The 19,157-nt window shown below is 44.0% G+C and overlaps 1 protein-coding gene across 1 annotated transcript in view; it reads left to right on the top strand.

Annotated features, from left to right (window-relative positions):
• The window catches only part of LOC148523432 (sodium- and chloride-dependent creatine transporter 1-like), a 99,822-nt gene extending 94,175 nt beyond the window's left edge, over window positions 1-5,647 (top strand). The window contains exons 12-14 of the mRNA XM_088473212.1: window positions 1,387-1,487; window positions 1,956-2,126; window positions 4,745-5,647. Coding sequence (XP_088329338.1) covers window positions 1,387-1,487; window positions 1,956-2,126; window positions 4,745-4,888 — 416 coding nt within the window. The 3' untranslated portion in view covers window positions 4,889-5,647. The remainder of the gene's footprint in view (window positions 1-1,386; window positions 1,488-1,955; window positions 2,127-4,744) is intronic.
• Window positions 5,648-19,157: the final 13,510 nt, after the last annotated feature.

Genomic DNA, 19,157 nt, shown 5'->3' with positions numbered 1-19,157 from the left:
GGCCTTGATATAGAGATGGCCGGCATCTGCTTTGCCACCCCCTGTGTTACACCCTAGGAATTCCCACTATAATTTTTAGCCCTCACATCCAATTCTGTGCGCGGACAATTGGGACGCACACGCTGTACAAAAATCATTGGTCAACTGCACGCATATCACCACTGCGTCCATCTCTGAACCAGACCCATTGTCCACTTTTGGATAACTGGAACTATTAGACATCCCCCCTCCCCACATCCTCAAATTCTCTAAGACAAGAGTTCAGGGGGCTGGAGCTGGGAATGGGAGGAGGAGTTAGAGCTCTAACCAATGTCTTAGCGAGTTTCAAGGTCTACTGTGCCTGAATGTAAGCAGGGAGAGGCGAGTTACTACTTAGATATATAATCAGCCAGGACAGAAAGGTTCAGTTTATCCAGCGACTGATCGGATTGGCCAAGGCTCCCGTCCAATCAAGTGCTCCATACATCACATGCCTAGAGTAGCTGGGATATTTAACTGCTATCCCAGCTGTGGTAAGACTTCTGTCGGGGTGGCCTGACCGGTGGATGACTTGCAGAGATGTGGCTCTATGTGCACAATACCTGACACTCTCCTGTTTGATTGTAGATTTCTAAAAGAAAAAAACTAAAATGAAGTAGAGATGAGCGGTTTGATTTTGCGGAAAAACCAAACACACCCCAATTTTGGGGTTTCAAATCGAACAGAGTCCCAGCTCGGGTCACCCGAGGGGTTTTCGAGTAGGACTGAGCAATGGCCCGGGTCATTCTGCAAGTCGGATCTCTGAGCTAAAAAACAGATCTTTCGTGTTTTTTTTTTTCTTTTATTGCATGTAAGTCCCTCTCTTGTGGTTTCAAGTGCCAAAATTGGTCAAAATTGGATGGAAATTATGTTATTAATACTATACCATCAAAAACAGGTCCAAGTTACATGACATCAGCTGTTTTTTTTTAATTTTTTAAGGAAAGCCAATACCAAAACACGACGATGATTTAGAACCAAAACACTAATCAGTAGGATTTACAGCTACAAATTGCAGTCGCTATTAATTCCACGGAGAAAGTTGCTATAGAAGCCAGTGGGATAGGAAAATGTTTCAGAGCGGAAAATTAGCAAAACACAGAAATCTCTCATCCAGGAACTTTGCTGTCACACGGTGCACATCAATATTAATGAAAATATCTTAGGACACACTTAGGGGTATATTTCTTAAAGTGTGGTTTTTAGAAGTGGAGTTGTTACCCATAGCAACCAATCAGATTCTAGTTATCATTTATCTAGCACCTTCTAGAAGATAATAGCTAGAATCTGATTGGTTGCTATGGGCAACATCTAAAAACCCGCACTTTAGTAAATATACCTCTAAATGTGGGATTGTATCTCTCACAGGCGCTGACCGGTTTATGGATGACATTGCCCGGATGATTGGTTACCGACCTCTCCCTTACATGAAATGGTGCTGGTCTGTGATTACCCCTCTAGTCTGTGTGGTAAGTCATTTATAGGACTGAATCCTAGTCCCCTTATCCTTCATACAGGTCTATAATCGGGAATGCCCGGTGCTCCTAAATCTGGGGCCTCGTGCCTAAAATACATTTCAAATTGATCACATTTCCCCCCCCACCGGGATCATGCATTAAGCATTTTTCTATCTCTATCGTTACAGTTTTTTATTATGTTTTTTTTTTTTTAATGTTTGGTGACTTTTTGTCTCCAGCTGTTTTTTTCTTTTTTTCTTTCTGACTTATTTGCTGTGTGTCTGCAATTCTCCTGGAGATGGGGCTGATGTATCACATGTCTGCCAGTATAAAAACGTGATTACTTTTAATTATAGGCAGAGCATATTTTTAGAGCTGGAATGTGGTCGATCTTAAAATGACGGTGATGATAAATATGAAAATGAAAGCTGTAAACCAGGTCTGCGTCTGCTAACTTATTTATGGGTGGATTGTTTGCAGGGTATTTTTGTGTTTCACGTGATCAACTACAAGCCTCTAACGTACAACAAAACATATGTCTACCCCTGGTGGGGTGAGGCGATTGGCTGGGGTCTTGCTCTGGCGTCCATGCTGTGTATCCCAATGACTCTCGTATGCAAGCTGCTAAGTTCCAAGGGGTCTCTGCGGGAGGTACGTGTAAACCTGTAACAGCAGTTTGTGAAAAATCTAAGATTTTCAGCAATTTTCCCCGTGGTATTTAAAGCATCACATTTTTTTTAAAGGCAAAAATCTATATATTGTAGAACCCCAAATGCTGAATTTTGTCGTTAGAAAGATTACAGCTTTCAGTTTATAGTACAGTCACAAATACATATGTAACTTGTAGCAGAAGATTGGAAAACGATGACTTTGTGGGCTTGTGTCTTATGGTGCATGCACACGGGACGATCGTCAATGATAACGATATCGTTGAACGATCTCACCAATGAAGGCCCACCAATGAAGGCCAACGACCCGCCAATGAAGGCCAACGACCCGCGATTATCGACCAGGTTGGCCTGCATGCACAGGCGATGGACGATATCGTTATCGTTTATACGAGCCCGCGCATCGCAGGTCATTGGGCACCGAAAAATGCACGATATGAACGATAACCATAGGATCAATATCGTTATCGTTCATAGTGTCCATTTTAATCGTACCGTGTGTACGGACCATAAGTCCAACCTCACTATGGTAAATAAAATGTTACTGTGATATTTATAATAAAGCGGATATTTCTCTATGCTTACAAGATTTAAGTCGGCCACACACCTAGGGCCTGATTTGCAGTGTCATCCATGTCTGCGCCTTTTGCTGCAGTTGCGACTTTTTGCTAATGCCGCTACAAACCCCCTCCTTGGTGAACATCCGTGTGTCCAAAAGTGCAAGGACTGAGACGCCCACTGCCAGTGTCCGTCGTGCTCAAGTAGCGCTTGGTGCATCCTTATACGCACCATCGAAAATCGCACCAGCCGTATGGCAGATGCAGATTGTGCGTCTGTATATGGCCTCTTATGTGAAGGATTCAGCGTCTCTGAACGCAGCCGCTGCCAGCCACATGCCGGTGACACTCTCATAAGTAGCATCATCTACGAGCATCTGATTAGCTCTCCCCCCACGCACACACACACACTGTTACCTCCTAGGCACTGTCCGGTACATTTCCAATACACTTCTGCTATCGTGTGTCCAAATCTGTACTGCGACTCTGTACAGACAAAATCAGGACATGTGTGGGGCGACTCAGACGCATGCATATTGCTGTTTCCGCCTCAGAATTGCCCCCTAGTGATCGAACCATTTTCCCTGACCACTGAGATTGCTGATCTCTGCTATATTTGGATATGTACATGTACAGCTATGGCCATATTGGTTGTTCTCTGCTCTAGCTGAGAGGCAGGACCCCACAAGGCCACCATATTACCTTATATACTGTGAGAAGCAGCGGTTGTCTGCATTGACCACTTGCCATAGCTTACAGTCTCATCGTGCCCTTACAGGCTGCGATATATAACTAAATAAGTCTATAATAGCCTGGGCATTAAGATTATAATGGGTATAAGTACCCTTACTCTCTCTAGCTTGAGCCAAGCAATGTTCCCCCTATGTTTCTTTTCTTGACATCTCCCCACATTTTGGGATCTACCTCTTTAATGTATGTTTGAGGTCTGTTCAGCCCCTTAGGCACCACGTGGGAGAAACGTCACCATTCAGGGATCCTACAATAATTTGAAATTTCAGTGTCTCCTGGAACAGTGGTTCTCAACTCCAGTCCTCAACTACTCCTCAACAGGTCATGTTTTCTGCATTTCCTACTATCAGGCACAGGCGAGTTCATCTATTTTACTGGTCAGTAATTATTCCACCTGTTTCCGCAGAAATAAATCCATAAAACATGACCTGTTGGGGGTACCTGAGGACTGGAGTTGAAACCCACTGCCCAAGAATATACCACTAGCCTATTAACAATTTGGTAGCTTGTACCAACCTCAGTTGTAGAATGCTCAGTATTGGCTGATCCATGAAACTCTGGCACTTGATGCTTATTATAGTAGGTGCAACAATAGTTGGCATGGGGCTCGAAGCCTTGTAGTAACTGCTACCACAGGCAGATGCTCTTACAGGCCCTGCAACCTCAAACATTATGTTTATTGAACTCTATTTACTACAGATAGATGACAATCCTATAGTTTTACGCATTACCTCTGTGTACAGTCTGTATCCTATTTGTCTGCTGTTACTTTGCAGCTCCTAGGACATTACATTAATAAATGCAGTAGCACACCAACTATGATAGCAGTCCCCTTTCTGGCCACTAGGCTGTGCTCCAAGCCGTACAGTGTGAGTGTGAATAAGATTGACAGGAGGGCTTAGGCCCGAGACAAGGGGATTATGAGACACAGCAGCTCTCTTAATGGAAAAATATGTATGCAGAGATTAAAATTTATCACACATTATTCATTTAGATTTTAAATGTTATATTACCTGAAACATTGGAGCTGATGGGACTACATCTACAGGCCACCACTTAATATTAGGCCCATCATCATGACACCATGATGAACAGCACCCACCCAGCTGACCACAGTTCGACCATAAATCATAAGTACTCCCCACAGTGTCAAAGGGGCTCCAGGGAGAAGGACCATCCCCCCCACAAAACAGAAGCTAGAGGAGGATGAGTCCACAGAACATGTATCAGATGTGTAATTGCCCTTTGGATTAGCCCCCAGCACTAATTTATCTCTTTATTATTTCCCCTGCAGCGCTGGCAGCACCTCACCACCCCGGTGTGGGGTCACCATCACCTTGAATACCTCACGCCCGAGGCTGAGACCAAGCTGCTGCCCCCTGACTCCATGGTCACACTCAGCAAGGAGAAAGCCACCCTGTTTGAAACAGTGATCTGAGCCGCCTACGCCGGCAGCCTGCCCGCTATGCTTTGTTATTACGTGTTGTGCCAATCTGTCCATCATGTCTCATGTTTCCGTGCAGCTTTCCAAGAGGTGGCAGAACCCGGGAGGGGATGGTGGTGTGTGTGTGTGCGGGGGGGGATCTTGTGTAGTAGAAAATGATTGAATCCACCTTTACGGAAGGTACTCTCATCTGTCCTGGGACAACCTTAAGGAGCAGCCCAGGAATATTCCATTGTTTTGCAGTAACTGTGTTCTTTGGTGCAATGAGTAACATACTGTACCTCCCAACATGACCCTCTCCAGGAGGGACACAATGATCTGGACCTGGACTTCCCTGGTAATTTATGATTGGTGGAGGCTCCAGAGGTGGGGCTGCAGGACAGACCCAAATTCAAGTAGGGGAGTCTCACCAACTGCCAGTGAGTCCCAGCCAGTGATGTTTGGCAATGTGTGAAATGACAGTTGGTGTAGCTCCCCTATTTGAATTTTGAACTGCGCTGCAGCCCCACCTCTTACCAGGGAAGGCCAGGACCAGAGCATTGTGTCCCTCCTGGAGAGGGTTATGTTGGGAGGTATGGATAGAGGGCGCTGCTCCCCACATGATGTACTCGTGGAAAGAGGGCATTTGTGTTCTGTGTAGAGCCATGCATTTAGGATTTTTCCCAAGGCCAATTTTAAACCTTTCACTTCAGAATTTATGAATTATAGGGAATACTTAGGGGGGAGATTTACCAAAGCTTAGAGAGAGATAAAGGGGTCTATTTACTAAGCAGTGTTAGGAGACAGAGTGAAAAGTGATAAGAAAGTGATAAGGTGCCAGCCAATCAGCTCCCAACTGTCATTTTTCAAACACAGCCTGTGAGATGACAGTTGGGAGCTGATTGGCTGGCACCTTATCACTTTTCACTCTGTCTCCTAACACTGCTTAGTAAATAGAAACCAAAGTACCAACCAATCCGCTTCTACCTGTCCTATTTCAGGCTGTATTTGAAAAATGACAGTTAGAAGCAGGTTGGTTGGTACTTTATCTCATTCCACTTTATCTCTCTCCAAGCTTTGATAAATCTCCCCATTAGAACCCATAGAGGTGGGTAATGGGCTGCGAGCCAGTAATCCTATGCAGTTAGTATTTATAATAATAATCTATATATTGGGATATTATGCAGTTTTACCACCCTTCAGCTCAGCTAAAAAGCTATTTTATGGTTTACTTACAGGGGTCTCCCGCTTCCAGGTGGCGTCATGTTCTCCTGCAGCTTTACTAACAGCATTGCTTTGTTTTTTCCTAGCTTCAGTGCTTTCCAGCCGTGCATTTATATCATCCCAGCAGAGCATTGTTTATATTCGTTGCCCAGTGATGCAACGTTACTCTTCTGTGCTCTCCCAATTGGATACAAAATGTATTTATAGGGCAGCTTTGTCTTGCACTTCAAATAATCAACTCTGCCAGATATCATAAAGACATGGCTGAAATGCACACAGAAAAAACCTAGGAAGGAAAAGGAGTGTGCTTAGTAAACGTTGCCGGGGAGCATGTACACGCCAATCACTATAAGTGACCTGACGATGGGAATTCCTCTTGTGCGCACGTCTGAGAAATCTACCTGAAAATGTGGCTCAGCGTGAGAAAGTATTAGTACCCCAAACTGACTTTATGTCTAGTTACAGCCTCAATATGAGATACAGTTCAGCATTCTTTACCCTGTCCACCATGGAACTAGATCTGTGTCCATTGTGGCCTCACGCATGGGGTCCAGATCGTGTGGTCACCACCAGACCAATGGTCATCACATGTCTGGATTATCAGACGCTTCCAGTTGCCAACTGTCCACTAACGTTCAAAGGTCGTTCAAGATTCCGGGTTACTTCCGGCCCACAGGCAGAGATTTGGCCAACTAAATACGTGCGTTGTGTCGAGGTGCAGTGTCCAAGCCTCGGTTCCCAAGCAATACATCTTACTGACAGTCATCATATTAAATTTTTCCTATAAAGCTGAGCAACTAATCTGATTATTTCCTAGTTTGTATTCAGGTGTTAGAATTAGGAACTAGAAGCTCCTGCTGTCATTCCAGATGATATTCCCAAACGCTTTAATCCTACAATATTTAAACCCCAGTGTAGTGAGAAATGATTGCAGTAGAATGCGCTGAGCCCATATTCGTTACTTATACTATATATTCAGTGCTGGCTGTGATGTCATAGCGCATGAACTATATGACAGAAGAACTGGACAATGATGTTCCTATGCTGTTCCCGGCGTTGACATGTGATATGTGCTAATAACTCACTAGAGCAGGGATGGGGAACCTCAGGCCCATGGAATCATAGGGTCTGGCCCTCAGAGCTTTTTTTATGCTAGCCTCATCTGGCTAGCAGGGTGCCTAGAATGGCACCTTGCAGCCAGAATCTATGCAGCAGTGCCTTACGACGCTGCAGACAGCCACACCGCTTCTATTACAGCTCCCTGCAGCATCCTCAGGATGCTACGGGCATTGCTGTAATCACCAGTGATTGCGGCCCGCCCCCTTGTGACATCACATGGAGGGGGCGTGGTCTGTACCGGGCCCGCAAATAATGTTATTTATATCAAAATGGCCCTTGGCAGAAAAAAGGTTCCCCACCCCTGTACTAGAGAATAGTTCTATACCCAATATGTCTTAGATAATATTGAGCCAGGGTCCCCCCTGGAGATGTGAGTGACCAGACCAGTCACAGATCTGTTAGCCAGAGAAAGAAATTCTGCGCTCTACACGGCTTCTCCCCCCTTATGGTCAGCGCTGAATACAGAGAATAACCGAAGATAGTTCTATAACACTAATAACCCGTAAAGACTCTGACAGAGCTAGAAAATAATAATTTAATAAATTTTTAATTATGTTCTTTTTGTTAAGAAACGTCAGTAAATTGGGTGGTATAAGGGGATTGGTATGAAAAGGGTGCACTGCAATTGTCATATGTCACATTCACCATCAGGACGCAAAGTATCAATAGATTAAAACATCGAAGCACTTTTTAATACAACCCCCTCCCCCCAAACATTACATTTGGGAAATATTCTGTCAAATACTCATTAAGGGACCTATTCATCAAATGATAAATGGCCCGGACTCCATGCAGACATGCTATCTTCCGCATACTTAGGTTACCGGACCATTCATCATCATCAGGGGTCCGAATAGGACCACCTGATATTCAGCAAACTCAGAAAACTGAAAGTTATCGTATCCCCGCTCCTTCCCATGATGATGCTTAGCAGGTGTGAATAAAAATCACAATAACCATTATTTGAAAGCTGTGACTTCTTATATATGGTCCCAATTTACACAGAAGGTGACACTTATCTGCCTTGGCTATGCCCACGGTCTTCCTGGCCACGTCCCCAGATCACTAGACCACTGTCCAATTTGGTGCCAAATGCACCCTTTTTGCACCAGTAAAACAGGATGATCCATGTTAAAAACAAAGAAAGGAGGACTATTGGGTGGTTTGGTGGTTACAGCGGTTCTAATATGTATCCTCACACAACCCTTACAGTGCATGTTTTCCAGATCTCCTTGTATAATCACCGGTGTAGAATTAAGCACCTGGGGGATCTTTTGGAATTATGTCTACACTGATGTTTTGCACAGAGGATATCAGGAAAACCTGGCATGATATCAGAGACCTGCTGAAGGAAGTTTTACACCATCAGGCGTCTCTTATCCAGGAGCTGATATATAGGAAGCTATGTATTCAGCCCTTTCTCCCTGTCACAGATTGATACATCCAGGATAACCAGCACAGAGGGAGCCCAATCCAAATGAGGCCATGCAGGGCGTCACTTTGCCACCCAGAGAAATAAGTTGTCAGTTTTGTAGATTTTCCCGTTGCCACCTGCAGTGTTAGGACGTTTATGACAACACTAATTATAATCAATGTATTGTTATCCTGTCTTTAAGACTTGGATTACCATTTACTCCAATCATTTATAATAATTGCAGTATATGGGCTGAATAAGTGGCAGGGACAGCCAGAAACTGAGGCCCAAAAATCAAACAATGAGTAGGCATTTATTCTCCCTATATACAGTATTAAATCTGTTGCTCCGGCCAGACATATGGTTGAACATCAAGGGGTCTTAAAGATTAGTTTTAATATCGGTCAGGGCAGGGGCACTGTAACCTTCTATGTGCCAGTTCTGTTCCTCCATGTGCCTCCTGCCCCACGAGGGGCTAATTGGAATTTCTGAGTGTAGTCGGGGGTTTACATACTGGTTGTTGCTTGTAGGAAGATCACATATGGGACGGGGCACAGGACTTATCACATTCGGGGGGCATCCCGCTGCTCTGCGCCTGCATGCTAGTAACACCGGTATCCATGAAGAACACCACAAAGAGTCTGCTCTGTCAGTAATAGCGCCCCTTTGTGAATGATGGACTTCTGGGTCTATGACCCAGAAGCCTCTCTGGTGTCCTTCTGCGCATGTGCCGCGGTGCTGGGATTCGATTGGATCCCGCTCACAGCTCTATCCGCATAGAAGCCCATAAGCTTCTATAGGTTAATGCCATCTGAAAATAGTGTTACCCACCTCATCCGAGCTCCGTAGTGTATCGCACTCTGATGCTTGGTGCATATGTGAAGTGCGGTCAAACCCGCATTTTCGGGGTTTTACTGCATTTCTCTTTTTGCTGCACCCCGTCCATGGGGAGATGTATCAAGCCTTAGAGATAAAGTGGAGATGCTGCACAAAGCAGCTGCCAGGAGGAAGGGAATGTTCAGATGAAGGGCAGAAGTCCTGGGTATGGAGCCCCTGGGGTTCTTATAGGGGCAGATGAAGGGCAGAAGTCCTGGGTATGGAGCTCCTGGGGTTCTTATGGGGCAGATGAAGGGTAGAGCTCCTGGGGTTCTTATAGGGGCAGATGAAGGGTAGAGCTCCTGGGGTTCTTATAGGGGCAGATGAAGGGTAGAGCTCCTGGGGTTCTTATAGGGGCAGATGAAGGGTAGAGCTCCTGGGGTTCTTATAGGGGCAGATGAAGGGTAGAGCTCCTGGGGTTCTTATAGGGGCAGATGAAGGGTAGAGCTCCTGGGGTTCTTATAGGGGCAGATGAAGGGTAGAGCTCCTGGGGTTCTTATAGGGGCAGATGAAGGGTAGAGCTCCTGGGTATGGAGCCCCTGGGGTTCTTATAGGGAAAGGGGAGTGATTATATATTTCATGTTGTTCTCCTTTAAGGACTGTCTTTATTTGCCAGTAAAGATAATGATATTTAGCAGTTTGTAGCATGATGTAAATGCCCAGATTTTATTGGCACTATAACGCAGGGGTCCCCGTGATCCATACAAGCAATTAGTAAAACAAGTATTACATTTTTTTTGTATCGTTTTATATATGAACCTAATTCCCAAACAGTTATGTTTTAATACAATGTAATAGATGTTTACGTTGCCCTTGGTTATGATACAGATCTGCCGAGTTCTCTGCACAGCTGCATCCGAGAGAGCAACATTGTGTCATGTCCAGGTGCAGTGAGTAGAATTAACCCTGCCAGCTCATATAGGGGAGATGTATCAATCTTTCGAGAGAGAAAGTGGAAAAGTTGCCATACCTTAGCAACCAATCAGCTTCTAGCTGTCATTTATCTAGCACAGTCTATGAAATAATAGTTAAAAGCTGGTTGGTTGCTTTGGGCAATTTTGTCCACTTTATCTCTCTCAAAGGTTTGGTACCGTACCTCTCCCCTATATTGACATGGATAGGAACACAGATGGAAGTGTGAAATAAAACTTTAAAATCAATGTAAGATAGTGTAAGGCTGAGCGGGTGCCATTTTCTAGCCATATGTAACAATATCACTAGATATAATCTAGTTTTAGCAATCGCCTTCCCCACATCCCTTAAAGCTGCGGAGAACACAGCGAGAGCGGAGAGTGCCGTGCTGTCAGCCATGACTATTATTTTACCACTAGCCCCATATATATCCCTGATACTGATTGAGGTCGCATTGATGCAAACAGATGATTTATTTTTCAATGGTGCAGAATAGTATTTTTGTAGGCATAGAATAAACAACCTGCAATCTATACCTTACATACATAAATATATTCGTCCTAATGTATACTTGCCAACATTTATTATTCCTCGAGTGGGAGACTTTTTGGATGGGAGTCCGCTGAAGCGGTCACCACAGCTGCCTTTAACCCTAGCTCCGAAGCTGCACTTCCCCCGGCGCCCATTCTGTTTTTCGATAGTCTCATCATGTCTACGGCATTAATGTACCGGGCACCTCCTCTAAGCTTCGCTTGCATGTGACCAATGTCTTTTGATGGGCGTTATAGTGTGACTTCAAACTGTCTATTATGCATGTTAGCTCTTCTGCCCAGGGCAGGATATCATTCACTCTCATACTTGTGACCTTTAAATAATATTCCGACATCCTCCAGGATTCAGTAAACAATCACAGTTAATTTTTTTGGCTGAACTAATTTACTAATACCTACGCGATGCAGACTAACAATTCAGAGTGATCATCGATTAACAGGTTTCGCGCTTCAGTGATTCGATTGGTCCCTAATGGCTTGATCAGCTGCCCCCATGTGACTATTGGTTCAGTACAAAAAATGGCGGCCTCCACTTTGTGTAGGTGACAGGTTTTACGTTAATTAAAATGGTGCAATAGCACTAACGGTAATGCCGTTTACCCCGCTTCCACACACCTGTTTCTGATTGGCTCACATGTTCTGTGAGAGGTGTGGCGTGTCAGCAAGACAAATACCCGCATGTGAAATATACTTTAGCATTAATACATTCCATGCAATGAGAAAACTATCAGCAGGATGAGATTAATGGGGAAGTATATCCAAAGATCTGGAGAAAGTTATCTCTCCTTTAATTAGTGGGAACCAGGAGTCCTGTGAGCCAATCACAATGCACTTTTGTTTTGTACATCCTAAGTGACAATAATGTCTGCAAGAAGAGAACCCAACACTTAGAGTAGTTGCCAACTGACACTAATTTCCAGATACAATCCCCGTTTTAAAGAAATCTGTACTGGAGATGTCAATATTTTTCCAGTATTCACCAAATGTATGGCACAATTCCTGTTTCTGAATTTATAAGACTCAGGGGTGTATTTATCATTTTGTGGCGATAGTAAAGACTTTCTATTGCCACTTATAACATTCGATGCTCATAGTACGGTCTGTCAATCGATGTTCAGCTCCCCGGTGATAGCGGCTGGCAGCGGTAAGAAGACACCGTCAGGACAATCAGTCCTGGTCACCTCTGCTTTAAAAAAAAAAAACAGAAAAAAAATATGAAAAATAGAAATAAAAAAAATAAAAATAGTAAAACAAAAAACCTATGTTTATATAATTTCCAAATTAAAAGAAAAATCACTTTATTTTAATAATAATGCATTTATTCATCTAGGGCCGGAGCCTCTGCTATCACCATTCCTAGATGGCGATAGCTATATAGGAGGACAGTCGCCAGTACTTTTACCATCCTAGTCCATGTTAAATAGGTTTCTGCATGCTTTACATGGGGAATCTATCGCTAAAGGTAAAAGCCACTGAGGGAGAAGCCCCATCTCCAGCCTAAACGGTTATCTTCTGCTTGTGATAAATAAACCCCTCAGTTAATATTGCTCTGATTGTCTGTACAGATTAATAGGTATTAAATATGATTATTTAGCTAGTAACTATGCTCTCTATGGGGATTGGTGGAATTATTGGAAAGTGCCGGCAACTAAGCTGCAGTGTTTTCATGCCGCTCTGCATTTTTAAAAATAATTTTATAGATCTTATGGTTTCCGGAAAAACCTGACACTAACACATATGGATGCCGTGCGTATACAGTGGCGATATTAACAGCATGAGCCATATGGTCACTGACCTTGCTAGTAGAACTACTTGTTACAACATAATTACAAACCCATATCTAGAAGACATTAGCTAAACTTGTGAAGTTGCGCCTTGGGGCTGTAGGTGGCAGCAGAGGGCTTTGAAAACTCAGGTTTACAACCACATTTCCTATACATTTTCTACGTGCAGTATTTGCTTGATGGCCACAAATGGTCACCCAAGCAGCTGAGATCTGTTCTTTGCCAATTGGACATTATACTTTTATTATGTTTCGGTATATAAAATAAAAATTTTCAACACTAGAAAAAAAAAAAAGTTTTGTTGTTCCAATAATCAGTATATTTTAAAAGACCTCAAAAGGAGCAAATAAGATGCTTGAGCAAAGTGGTCTATAAATAAACCCCTAATGGTACTTAAAGTGGACGAGACATTGTTAAAATTCCTGTAAGGGCTCTCTTCATTGGCAAATCTCACCTGAGTTTAGTAGAAATGATTATATATAGGATCCTTTAGAGCAGGCCTGGCCAAACTGTGGATCTCCAACTGTTATGAAGCTACAAGTCCCAGCATGCTTTGCCAGATGATTGGTGAGAGGGTATGCTGGGACGTGTAGTTTAACAACAGCTGGAGAGACACGGGTTGGCCAGGCCTGCTATCAAGAGAATGCAAATGCTGCCACCCCATCCCTATAGGCTCTTTTACTTGAATGTTCCACTTGGCTATAGCATCCCGGCTATGCAACCTGTCACCAGTGGAGCCGCAGATGTAGCTTGCAGAAGAATCAATGTTATTTTTGTGTGCCAAAATGTTCCTTGCACCGAATGGTGTACAGAGCCCCGTGTAGTCTCCCCAGCCTGTCCCTTCTCGCCAGTGCAGTGTTCACACTTTCTGTTCTATGCCAATATAAATGAAGTATTTCTATAGGGTCTTATTTTTATGAGTAGACATCAACTGTATGAATAAAATAAGAAAACATTGCAATAAAAGTACAATAAAATATATATATAAAAAAAGAGTTTTTGTGCTTTTCTTTGCGAAGAAGTTGATTTTTGATTTGTTTAAAGCCAAAAGGCAACTAACTTGATTCAGGGTCGGACTGGTCCACAGGGGAAACCCCCGGTGGGCCCCACTGCCTGAGGGTCCACCCCTCCTCTAGGGAACGGGTTACAGACTGTGCTTTTGAATTATACATTATGCATATATAACATTATACTGCACAGGACTATGGTGTATTTTCTACAAACTATTGCTGTTATTAATCTGGTACAGTATCATGCACGATCTAGCAGTATTTTATATATATATATATATATATATATATATATATACATATTATTTCTTTTTTTTAAAGGGGCCCAGATCATGCTCTCTCTAATGGTTAGTGAAGCCTCTGTGGAGGTTGGCCACACCCCCTCTGAAGGCTGACCACACCCTTAAGTATGGGCCCCTATCACTGCATTCCCCCAGTGGGCCCTTCATGCCCCAGTCCGACACTGACTTGATTGATTGGGGAGGGTTGAAATCCACACGGGAGGACCGGCATGAAGGAATCGGTGGAGAGCTGGAGTAGGATAGCCTTAGAAAAACTATAGGGCAGGAATATATTACTGACCTGAATAATATACATGAAATGACCAAAGTGTTTATACAGGACTTAACTAAGCCCTCCCTCTCTTGTACTCCTCTACAGTATCACCTATGTTAGGATGGAGGTGCTTCTCTATCTAAACAGGCAGACAGTGACTGACAGCTTGGCAATACCTTCTCTGTAGAAATACAGTGTGCGGATTGGTTGATGCAAACACAGGGGTGTGGTCACTGGCCAGTGATAACGGGGGTTTTACTACATACCCCATATGTACAGTACTAAGCACCCGATATGCTTCTCTGCTGAATTTGGTGTTGTCTAATAGCACAGATAATATATCCAATATGTAGGTGAGAGGCCAAATAGGGAACAGTGATCACAACATTTGACTTGTGTTTCAATATGAACTTTAGAAGAACAAAGCTAGATCAGCTTGGAGATGTTTTGAGGGGCTCATTCACACCTCTGACAGCGACACGTGCCGTTCCCACCATTGCATACTAAGGCGTATATAAAGTAAACTGCGGGTTTATAGAAGTGGAGATGTTGCCCATAGCAACCAATCAGATCCAACTTATTTATCTAGCACCTTCTAAAAGATAACAGGAAGAATCTGATTGGTTGCTATGGGCAACTTCTCCACTTCTGTAAACCCGCACTTTAGTAAATACACCCCTAAATGTAGAACGCTGCACAAATTAGAAACTAATTTTCATCCATTCTTCTCCTAGTCTATCTATGTGGAATGAACCCTGAAGCTTGTAGTCTGGCAGTTTTCTAGATATAAATGAAATATCTGGAAAACAGAATTAGTTTTGATTGCAGTACAACTTTGAAACCTCCCCCTCTCCCCAGCCCCACCCGACCAACACAAACACCAGAATCACCTTTTGGAAATAAACACGTTGGTGGTTTACCAGGTTTGATAAGTCTCCGGAGTGCCCGTCATCAGGAGTAGCAGTCCCTGAAACGTCGATGAAATAAAATAGATACTTATTTTCACCAATTGAAGTCTTGGAGTGCCGCCTTCTGTCTGTGGTATATATATCATAAATGTGTGAGAAAATGAGCGCTTATATGTATAGTTTATATAGCATAATAATCATACAATAAAATACAAAAAATATTGCAATGTTTCTAGTCCTATTGGACAAGTTAGGAATGGTGATTGCAGCGATGTAAACTATACATATAAGCGCTCATTTTCTCACACATTTATGATAATATATATATATATATATAATATATGGAATCGGTATGTAATGCCGGCGGCTCGTTAGCCGCCAGATGAAATACCGACGCCCTGAAGCCCAAACGGTCTACATCCTTGCTAAGTACCCAAACCCTCTACGGTCCCCCCCAAGCCTAACCCTCCCTTAGGGGTGCCTAACCCTAACCTCCACCCGGTGGTGCCAAACCCTAACCTCCCCTCCTGGTGCTTAACCCCCCCGTTCCCGCAACCTAAACCTAACCCTCCCGGGGGTGCATAACTCTAACGTCCCCCCAGTGGTACCTAACCCTAACTCCCTCTTCCTGCATCCTAAACCTAACCCTCCCGGGGGTGCCTAACCCTAACCCCCCCAGTGGTGCCTAACACTAACCCCCTCCTCCCCATGCCTAACCATAACCCTCCCCAGGGGGTGCCTAACCCTAACCTCCTACCAGTGGTGCCTAAACCTAATCACCTCTTCCCCTAGCCTAAACCCAACCCTCCCCGGGGCCTAACTCTAAGTCCTCCCGGGAGAGCCTAAACCTATCCCTCCCCCCATCCGGCTAACAGCTAGAAAGCCCTGCTTACCTTCGTTTGGGATGCCGGTTGTCAGGACTCCGGCACTTATCTTTAGTCCTGGTTCGGGCTTCCATTGTCATTGTCGGATTACTTCCTCTACTCACATTATTATATATATATATATATATATATATATATATTAGGGGTGTGCACTGGCCACTTTTCGTGTTTTGTTTTTTTGTTTTGGATCTGGATCTTTCTTCGTGTTTTGGATCTGGATTGGTTTTGCCAAAACCATCCTTCCGTGTTTTGGGTTTTGTGTTTTGGATCTGTATTTTTTTTTAAAAGAGCATAAAAACAGCTAAAATCACAGAATTTGTGGGTTTTTCTGCTCCTATGCTATTATTAACCTCAATAACCTTAATTTCCACTCATTTCCAGTCTATTCTGAACACCTCACAATAGTGTTTTTATGTCCAAAAGGTTGCACCGAGGTAGCTGGATGACTATGCTAAGCGACATGAGTGGGCGGCACAAACACGTGGTCTATCTAGGAGTGACACTGCAGTGGCAGACAGAATGGCAGTTTGAAAAACTAGGCCCCAAACAGTACATAATTCAAAGAAAAAAAAGAGGTGCAAGATGGAATTGTCCTTGGGCCCTCCCACCCACCCTTATGTTGTATAAACAGGACATGCACACTTTAACAAACCAAACATTTCAGCGCCAGGGTCTGCCACACGACTGTGGCTGAAATGATTGGTTCGTTTGGGCCCCCACAAAACAAGCTGGCAATTAATCTGTCCCTGCACAAACTGGCTCTACGGAGGCAAGATGTCGTCCTCATCCTCCTCATCCACCGATTCCTCACCCTCTTCAGTGTTGTGTACATCCTCATCCTCACAGAGTATTAATTCGTCCCCGCTGGAATCCACAACCACAGGTCCCTCTGTACGTTCTGGAGGCTGGTCTCCCTGGAAGAGTTGATAATTCATTTTATGAACATCATCTTCTCCACATTTTGTGGAAGCAACCTCCTACGCCTTTCGCTGACAAGGTTCCCGGCTGCACTAAACACTCTTTCGGAGTACACACTGGAGGGGGGGCAACTCAGGTAAAATAGAGCCAGTTTGTACAGGGACCTCCAAATTGCCTCTTTTTCCTGCCAGTACAGGTACGGACTGTCTGACATGCCTACTTGGATGCTGTCACCGATGTAATCCATTAACAGACAGACGCATGCTTGTCACTGCTGCTTTGAGGATGCAGGTCCGGCTACAGCCCACACAATTCACAAAGACAGAAAAAAAAAGAAGAATTTTTTATTTTTTGTGGAGCGCACTTTGAGGGTTACACCACCCTTTAACAGACAGACGCACGCTTGTCGCTGCTGCTTTGTGGATGCAGGTGCGGCTACTGCGCATACATTTCACACACAAACACAGAAAAAAAGAAGATTATTTTATTTTGTTGGAGCGCACTTTGGGGGTAACACCACCCTTTAACAGACAGACGCACGCTTGTCGCTGCTGCTTTGAGGACAGTATCATATGCAGTGACAGTAGACTTGTCAGAAATTGTTTGCACGCCCTTCAGTCCGGACCAGATGTCCAAACCGGCCCTTGACTTATGACACAGGCGCACGCTTGGCGCTGCTACTGTGTTGATGCACATGCGGCTACATCGCACACAGGTCACAAACACAGAAAAAAAAATGTTTTTTATTTTTTGGAGCACTTTGGGGGTTACACCACCCTTTAACAGACTTATGGGACACAGGCGCACGCTTGGCGCTGCTCCTTTGTTGATGCACGTGCAGCTACAGTGCACACAATTCACAAAGACAGAAAAAAAAGAATTTTTTATTGTTTGTGGAGTGCACTTTGAGGGTTACACCACCCTTTAACAGACAGACGCACGCTTGTCGCTACTGCTTTGAGGATGCAGGTGCGGCTACAGCCCACACAATTCACAAAGACAGAAAAAAAAAAGGAATTTTTTTATTGTTTGTGGAGCTCACTTTGAGGGTTACACCACCCTTTAACAGACAGACGCACGCTTGTCGCTGCTGCTTTGAGGATGCAGGTGTGGCTACAGCCCACACAATTCACAAAGACAGAAAAAAAAAGAATAATTTTTTTATTATTGTTTGTGGAGCGCACTTTGAGGGTTACACCACCCTTTAACAGACAGAAGCACGCTTGTCACTGCTGCTTTGAGGATGCAGGTGGAATCTAGACGGGATTTGGAACCGGGGACACACTACCTCCATCAATTGTCTAAATCCCACTGCACTAATGGCGGATACCGGATGCACGTCTAACACCAACATAGCAGCCAAAGCCTCAGTTATACGTTTTGCTTCAGGATGACTGCTGTCGTACTTCATCCTCATCGCTAGGGACTGTTGGAGGGTCAATTGTTTAGTAAAAGTAGTGATGTTCCTACTTCCTCTCTGGGATGATGAACAACTCCCAGCAGCAGCAACAGCACTAGGAGGAAGTGGTTCTTGATCTTTCCCTATTTTATTTTTATCTGAGAAAGTTTGGTCCTCCATTTATGTTATATTGATATATACGTGCGGCTAAGGCGCACACAAACACAGAAAATAATTTTTTATTTTTGTTGGAGACTAGTGCACTTTGTGGGTTACACCACCCTTTAAGAAATGATCCAGCCGGCCCTTTACTTATGGGACACAGGTGCACGCTTGGCACTACTTTGTTGATGCACGTGCGGCTACTGCTCACACAATTCACAAACACAGAAAATATTTTTTTATTTTGTTTGGAGTGTACTTTGAGGGTTACAGCACCCTTAACGGTCAAGCCAGCCCGCCCTTTACTTATGACACAGGCGCACGCTTGGCACTACTTTGTTGATGCACGTGTGGCTACTGCGCACACAATTCACAAACACAGAAAATATTTTTTTATTTTGTTTGGAGTGTACTTTGGGGGTTTCAGCACCCTTTAACGGTCAAGCCAGCCGGCCCTTTACTTATGACACAGGCGCACACTTGGCACTACTTTGTTGATGCACGTGCGGCTACTGCGCACACAATTCACAAACACAGAAAATATTTTTTTATTTTGTTTGGAGTGCAC

This window comes from Taudactylus pleione, unplaced genomic scaffold (genome assembly GCF_031769625.1).
Source record: "Taudactylus pleione unplaced genomic scaffold, aTauple2 ptg000133l, whole genome shotgun sequence".
NCBI lineage: Eukaryota > Metazoa > Chordata > Amphibia > Anura > Myobatrachidae > Taudactylus > Taudactylus pleione.
The sequence above is the reverse complement of the archived record's forward strand: the minus strand, read 5'-3'. Positions and strand labels throughout refer to the sequence as shown.